Source organism: Cariama cristata, unplaced genomic scaffold, assembly GCF_000690535.1.
Source record: "Cariama cristata isolate BGI_N322 unplaced genomic scaffold, ASM69053v1 scaffold36419, whole genome shotgun sequence".
Classification (NCBI taxonomy): Eukaryota; Metazoa; Chordata; class Aves; order Cariamiformes; family Cariamidae; genus Cariama; species Cariama cristata.
In genome coordinates this window covers 24870-33376 of record NW_009635924.1, presented here as the reverse complement: position 1 = coordinate 33376, position 8507 = coordinate 24870, and the positions used below count along the sequence as shown (strand labels likewise).

The following is an 8507-nucleotide window of genomic DNA, read 5'->3' as shown; positions in this document are numbered from 1 at the left end:
ACATAAAAAAAAAAGTAAGTTAACCCTCTTTCATCTTCCACTGTAACATGAAGTGTGGAAAACTCCTTTTCTGAGGAATGGCTGTAGCTAAAATATGCCGACAACCATGGAGAATTTAGTGAACATACACACACGTCTGGCCACTGTCATCTCCAGGAGACGCAGATCTTACAGAAGATTTGACTTCTCCTCCAGGAAACTGCTAATATTCCTCAGTGGACTGACAGGCTTGATAGGTTGAAGATTCTTCTCTGAATTCCCTTTAAGGATGTGGTGGGTATGGGGCTGCTTGTCTGTAGTAGGTGGGAAGTAATCAAAGTAATGGGCAAACATTATAGAGAAGTTATAGAGCTAGTAGTGGATCGATACTGTGCAGGTGCAGCCCAGCAGAACACACTAAACTGCTCTCACCAAGACAGGAAGCGGCGACAGCAACAGCAGCTCACTAAAAACAGAATTTCTGCTCTATTCTGGTATAAAAGTATCAACCTGTCCCCATTTGCAGCCTTAAAAAAACCAAAACAAGCCAACAAACATTGATCACCCGCATGTGGTTGTTACAGCTTCATAGCAAGCCAGCTCTCATCCTACATGGTCCTCCTCATTCCTCCAGCACTCTGGAAAACTGATGGTAGATACCTTGCCATACATCCAGGGAACCTGGAGAGTAAGATGGCACCTTTCTGCCCAACAAACCCAAGGTAGGCTGCACTCATTTTGTTGGGTATAAGAAGGAAGTCCAAGTACTTGCTGCTGACACTTTGGTAACCAAAGAAGCTGCTTCCCTGGAGCTTAAGAGAGAACTCTGCACTACATAGATAGCATGTAGGACTGATGGCTTCGTCAGACAGAAAAGAATCAGCACTGCTTCCCCCTTCCCCTGGTTTTGGGAAGTAGCAGAGACTAAAGTAAGCAAGGAAGATACTGGTTATCTCCAGCATGTTACCCTCTGGAGACAGGGGACAGAGAGGCTGCTTGGTCCTAGAACTAGACATCCCCACGTGTCCCTTCCCTGTCTTGGAGGAGGTACTACACGAGTTCTGTGATACAAGGCACTGCACAAGCAAACTTCTCAACAGGATCCTCAGATGTCCCTCAGCTTGCATTTCTACTACCTACTACAAACAAATCAGAAGTGGAACAGAAGGTAAAACAGGTTAACAAGTTATTGAATTAGGCCATGACTCTGCCAAGGGGCAGGACATTGGGGGTAAATTCAGAAATTCCTAAGTTTGCACGTTGTTGTTGCCAACAACCAAAAGGTCTGGCTTTGCTTGAAAAGCCCAAAGCAGGCTGTGATAATCAGCTGCGTGGTTAAAGCACTTTAACAACACCCTACACTCCAGAAGGCCTCAGGTTAATGTTCTGCAATCTCGGGAGTTCTCAGGTTGCATATCAAAGGTTTTATTTTCAATATGACAATATAGATGGTTATTCTCCATGTGTGCACAAGCAGAGGGCAAACACCCTCCTCAAGGAACAGATTCGAGAAGAGCTTGCAAGGATTCTTAGTCATAAACAAAAATTTGCTACTTAAGAATAGCGGTCCCTCCCAGTGAAATGGGACTTGCTGTTAAGGTAAATGAATATACTGAAATTAATACCAACATGAGAGTGCAAAAAGTTAGATTTGCAGTTCTGAAGTTAAACTGCAGTAGCAAAACCTGCTCCCCAAAACGGCACACTATAAACACTGAAATGCACGCACTTTTAAACAGAACAAGTATAAAACAAGTGTACAAATCTGTAATAAGTCAAACTTTATTGTAAACCATTATACAATGTAATTACATCAGATACCCTTAAAAGTTTAAGGTAACACCACTGATTAAACAATATGGTCCAAACAGAGGGCAGCAGAATACAGCTGTTGGTTTTGCTCACATAGGCTATACTCTGAATTTACTTATAAACAAACCCAACATTCAGTTTGAGATGGATACCCACGCAAGACAAAAACACCTACAAAAGAGTCCCTTTTTTAAAGATACTGCAGTTTTACTTTGTAAAACCATAGTAGTCATATTCAGTAATTGAACTGGAAACTTTACCTAAAAAAGTTTGCACGCCTATGCTGTAGATCTACTCTGACTTGATGTGGCTGAATTTATTCACTTTCATTACTGGTTTCTCCCATAAAAAGCACAGCAAAGTTGCAAACATGGGTTAGTCAAGCACAGTGGCAGAAATTCCTTGTGATGCTCAGCTCTCAGCAGAGCACGAGAGCCCATGCCTCCCTCCCCAGGCACAGCTGGAATTGAGCAGACACCTGGGAGGGGATCACTTTGCATTGCTCTAATTTGCAACTCAATTTCTGAGTTTTCCCTGAAGAAAAGCTATAGTACATTTTAGTTAGCAACATTAACATACAGCATTTACCTACTTAAAGTAAGACAGGGGGACCTGAACATATTAAAGCCAGAACTTGAAAACCACATATTAGACACCACCAGTATTTTAAATTTATGCAGATGTGTCACAGGTCAGATACCAGAAAGAGTTAATACATTTAGGTTGACCGTTCATGGTAAACTCAATCTCCGCCAATACTTCCGTGTCAATACTTCTGTTACAATCCCTTTCTCTTACTTTGGCATATACTACATAGCTTATTTTCATTAAACAGAAACATTTTTTTAAGCACAGCCTGAGTTAAACCTTTGCTATGAGTTGTCCTGAAGTATGTTTACCAGGTACAAATTTAGAGAGCCAATTGGAGGATAATAGCAAACGTCACTATGTTGTAATATTTACTGGATCAGCTCTCTATGAAAAATTTATTATTTCAGACTGTACTGCCAATACAGTTCAACGAACAGTAAGACATAGTGAAGCACTAGGCACATACTTCCTTCTCACACACACAAGCTCTTCAGACAAGAGCGCTTGACCTACTTGTACCTACTGCAAGAATTCCAATTTTTATCTTACAAAGAGGAAACTGCAGATTTTATATTTTGCATCTCTTTCACATGATAACAAAGAATAAATAGCAAAAAAAAAACCAAACAGTTTTTGTTATTTGGCTAAGGTTGTGAATAGAATTTTTATCTTAGTAGAGAAAGTTAGAGCTGTCTTTTCCCCTCAGAAGATCTGTTCCTCCTGTTACTACTGTGGTATTTAAAATACTTCTGTCTCTTTGGCTCATAGTGCTTTACTACATCATCTTGCTAGACATATCAAAATCTCAAACCAAGTGATATTTAAGTACTTAAGACAGGAAAAATTAGGCATTCATATACTTTCGCTATAACCATCATCAAGAAACTGCTCCATAGTGCTTTATATTGTTTTGTACTTGGTCAGTAAGTTTGAGGTCTGCTCAAAACAAATGTTTACATGATTAAGGCCATAATTTTATACTGACACCTCACAGACTAAACATGAGACTAGAAATAAGAACAATTTTGATAATTTAAGTAACTAGAGAAAAGGAGGGAAAAGGAAGATAAAATGAAAGCTCATACAGTTAAATTTGTGTGCGCTGCTCAGTTATCTCTGATGGCTGCTGAGGATAGTGATGGCTGTGCAGTGGTATGTAGCACATGTCAAATAGCTTTATTTCACTATCTGAAATAGAACAAATCCTGTGCTAAAAAAATAAATGCTGACATTTGTGACAAGAGCCAGTCCTAGCTCTTAAATCCCTTTGGAAAAGTGAGCTGTATGAGACTATTCTGTTGATGAAAATGAATTCCTTGAAGTACTGTGCTTTTGGAGATATGCACCCGCCCAGTGGTAAAGAGTCAAGAGAGGATGCAAGTCACACAATCAACGAAAAAACAAAACACAAAATGAAAACAGAGGCAACACTGATTAGGGACATTTCCCCATCCACCCACCCCCCATTTCAGAATAACTCAATTAAGCCTCCGTTGACATTACTGTCTAGATTTAGTCTAAAAGAAACACTAATACTTAAACTTATTGCAGTTATTACATTTCAGTGCACAGTAACAGAGGTCAGTGGCTCAACTAAACTTGCAAACGTTAGGTTTGATAAAATGTCCCTTCTAGCCGGCTGGACAGGCTGAGGTGTACCTGAAGTCTTAGAACATTACGTTCACCTCGGCAGCCAGGCAGTGAAAAGGAATGCTGGAATAGTGAAAATAAGTACGGGAGCGCACAGTTCAGTATTTACTAAGGCCCAAGAACCCCATTTAAGTGGTCTGGATAATAAATCACATTAAGACCTAGTAAATCTATAAAAAATGTAAAAAATCTTAAAAAGTTCTGAGCAGTTTTCCGATGAAACTGTTTGGTTTAAGGCTTGGAACATTTCTGATGTCCAGTTACTACAACAGATTTGCAAATAAGGTCTGTTTTCACCTCTTTGACACATTGCCTTGTCCTGCATAAGGTTTAACTAAGAAAGGAAAGCTGTCAGAAACAATCATTTAGAAAACATGCAAAGCAAAAAGATGTCACTGAAAACATGTCTGCTAGGTTTCAGATCAGCACGTGTTGTCAATTATCAGAAGACAGACACTGAAAATCACAAAAATTCTGTAGTAACAACTGTATTATACCTCTTGGTTGTCTTTTTTTTCTTAAATATTAAAGGATAAGCAGACTTCACAGAAATTAAACAGGAGAAATCTTTTTTTTAAAGCACATTAAATAGAGATTGCTTTTCCAACACAAAACAAGGGACAGAATTATTTGCAATATTGTAGCACAACTGCTTCAATCAGATCACTGTCCTGTATGGCAGGCCCTATATAAGGAAAAGTATAAGAAATGTTCAATCTCTTTTGGGTCATTTGAGAGGTACGCACAAGAGACTTGCAGAAACAGAAATAATCAGAGTCATCCATAGATATTAATTTCACAAATAAGTAACCTATCACGACAGATTTTTTGTTAGACACTAAAGTGCACGTTTGTCAAATATGCAAACACCACCTCCTATTAAAAAAGGTACTTTCAAATTATGTGGTCAAAAGCACACTTAGTACTGCATTTTTAGTGATATTTGGTGACTTCAGCAGTGACAGAGAACTTTTTCCTTTGAAATTCCTTTGTCTTAAACCAGGACACAAGGATAAATAAGATTTTCACTACAAATCTTTTGACCTGTTCTGAACAAAAAAAGGGAACTGCACCCTTTTCTCTGACAAAGAGAATCTTTAAATACAACTGTATGAAAATATAACTTAAATATAAAATAGTCAAATAGATTCGAGGAGACTTGGAAAAAAATCTTTGTTCCACCTATTAGTTCCATAGGTACCCGGTAGCAAGTAAACATTTGTATTTAAAAAAATAACGTTAAGTTACAGCTTGTAACCATAAACTATTCTGCTCTAGGACTTATGCTGCAAAAGCCAGTTTTAGTAATAAAACACACTCCTTTAACTTCATTGATTCTGATGCCTTCTTGAGAACATCTTAAACTGTATCATCAGTAACCATAAGGGAGAAATTGCTGTATCTGTTTTCTATGGTCTTCTCTGAAACGTCAGATACAAATCCCCTTAGCAACTAGTCCTTAACAACGCTGCGTTTTTCACACATGATGAAAAGACATTCTTGCATAATTGGTCAGTGTGTCTGTAGTGCAACTGAACTGGAAGTCTTCCAACCGTCTGCATTCTGTTGGTAGACCTTGCTTTTAAGTCAGTTTGTACAAAAAGGGAGATGCAATTGCAACATTAAAACCCACTGACTGAAGTTTTTGACTTGAAACCTGCAAATACACAGGTCAGGGAATGTGTCATACAGGCAGACCAAAACGATGCTTCTTTTTCTTAATAGGCTTTAAGTTGGTCAGTCTACGCAGGTCCTCTTCAGCATCCGATTCCTCCATCTCATCATCTGCTGAAATAAGGATCTAAAAAGAAATTGATCCCTGTTACTCAGAAGTACTCTTTCTTTATTCTACTTTTAACCTTCTACTTCTTTTATGCTTGCAAAGCATCTTATTATTTGCTCAAGAAAGAGCTTACAGAACATAATTTGTATTTACTGCCAGTACTATCAAAAAACATCACACATCCTATCTGGAACCTCCACTAAATTTCAAAGAAGGATGCATGCGTATTAATCTCTAGTACAATCACTGACTCTAATCCCAAAATGATTCCAGCAACTCCAGAACAGTGGGGACAGCCTGTTGTTAAAGTGAGAAAGAATATGTAAGTTCTCTATCCACAGCAGTAATATGGCAGGCATTTTATTAAAGAAAACCTCAAATAAATAGTACTGTATATAATGCAGAAAAGTTACATTAACCAACTATAGCTAAAACAACTCACCTTCAAAAATACCACCACTCCTTCAGGTGAACTGAAAACTGCCCACTTAGCATAATTTTATTCTAAATTATATTAAGGCAAGGATATAAATACTTCTCCAAAATCAGGCCAGTTGCTTCCACCAGCTTCCTCTCACTTTAAGCTATTAACATCTCTTTGAATTAGAATTATCTATTAGTTTTGTATTACATGTGGGTTTTTTTTAGAAGCATTTATAACACTGTTCACCTGTGATATTTAAATATATTATTATGTCTTCCTGCTCATCTGGAAGGAAATTAACTACCACAGGTGGTGCAACAATGCCATTTTTCTTAACTGGTTTTCAACTGCAGATGCTACGAACTACTGTTAGAGGTACATGCAAAGAAAATCGAAACTAAGTTGACACTGTTACAATGAAATCAATGGCACGAGGGATGAACTGGATTGATATTGCATTAATTGCAATAATTAACTCTACATACTTCTGACTCTGACTCTTCATGTGATGCTGCTCTCCTGTATCGGACTTTACTTCCATTTCTTGAATCTTGTCCTGCTTCCTTTTCTTCAAGTTTAGCTTTTGTCTTCCCTTTCTTCATAAGAAAATTATCTACTACCCAGAACATTAATGCCTGTTAAAGAGAAGGGGAAAGTGACAGTTCAGTTTTCCTCAGAGTACCATATGTTCATTCTGTCAGTATTTGGACAAAATTAGGAAAACTTGACAATATTTCTGAATTGGCCAAACAGGCAAAATCTTGTATAGGCATACAGTCACATGATTTATTACCCATTGCATGAATGCTCTAGAACACAGCTACTTTATTTCTTTCTAGAAGAGAATAAAATAAAAAAAGTAGCTGCTATTCAGAGTGATTGTATATTAACTCTTCATGTAGAAATGTGAATGGTTTAGGCAAACAGACTTGATTCTTAAAGGATAAAATCGATGCTTGAACAAATTAGTGAAAAAAAAAAAATCACCAGCAGTTATTAAATGCAAGGACACTCACCATCTCTGGCTCTAGTCCCTAAATCCCAGATTACTGGAAGAGTGTACTTTGGGAAAGATGATTGCGCACTTGCCCTTTTCCTCTGCCCCATCATAGGCCAGACACTATTAGCTATGGTCAGACACAGGATACTTCACAGTACAGCTATCCTTAGACCAACTGTTTCCTAAAGCAAATTTCACTGTAATTTTATAATCTCTATGTCAGTATTTCAGTATTACAGTCATTCTACTGAAGTCATCAGCCCAAAGAGGTTTATGAGGCATTTCTGCACCTCTCCTGAGCCTGGTTACTTAGCTCAATATGGATTTCAGCTTTGTAAAATCTACATATCCAGACATTTTATCCATTCTTTAACATTCTTCCTCTTTAAAAATTGACTTAAGCACGAAGATACACTGTGCTTTAAGGACTAACAATTAATTAACACACAGCAGAAAGATATCCAAGTAAATATCTCAGAAGTACGGAAGTTGTACTAACGTTAACAAAGAAGGGAACTATCAGCATGACGATAGCCAGCTCCAACTGGGGGTTCTCTATAGGGTTCAATAAAGCCACCTGTGAAAAGAAAAGGATTAAGTTCAGATCATGGCAGCATGTGCACACAACTGGAGTAGTAAGTGCAATTGTTCATGTACTAGCTCACACTACGGAAATAATTCACATGAACCAAAAAAGGACAGCTTTGTAGAAAAGGAAAGTACTTATGACAGTTTATAAATTACCACAAATAAGTGGGGCTGACCAGAAACTTATCTCTGTCATTTCTGTTTACAGAAGTCTGAAAAGCTACATTAGAATCAACTTGAACATTTTAGAGCTGCATGCTCCCCAGGAACATGTTTTAAGGTCCATCTTTAGCACATTTAAAGAGAGCAGAGTTTTACAAAATACCAAGTAGAAGACAGAGCTCCCACGGTAGTACAGAGCATACAATAGGGACTAAACAGTTTTAATGTGCTATAGCACCATGCACCATCACTTTGAATATTAAGTTGCACAAATTCTATCAAAATATTTATCCAGTCATGAGCAACGGCTTCACTAATCCATTGCGAATTACTAAAATTCTACAGTTTAGATCTACCAACAAGGTCAAGCAATGAAAATTCTTTAAAATATTACAGGAGGCAATACAGAATAGCTTCAAGTAAGGGCTAAAGTAAGAAAAAGAAGAGCTATTTAGTTGCTTCAAGAGCACTCAGACAATGAGACAGAATAAAATTTTATATATTGCAATGTATACCAC

General features: G+C 37.7%; 1 protein-coding gene across 1 annotated transcript in view; it reads right to left on the bottom strand.

Moving 5' to 3' along the window:
* Positions 1 to 5716: 5716 nt before the first annotated feature.
* LOC104167454 (transmembrane protein 110) overlaps positions 5717 to 8507 on the bottom strand; it is a gene marked incomplete at its 5' end in the record, with an annotated part of 15089 nt that continues 12298 nt past the window's right edge. The window contains 3 exons of the mRNA XM_009707708.1: positions 5717 to 5833; positions 6725 to 6874; positions 7739 to 7816. Coding sequence (XP_009706010.1) covers positions 5717 to 5833; positions 6725 to 6874; positions 7739 to 7816 — 345 coding nt within the window. The remainder of the gene's footprint in view (positions 5834 to 6724; positions 6875 to 7738; positions 7817 to 8507) is intronic.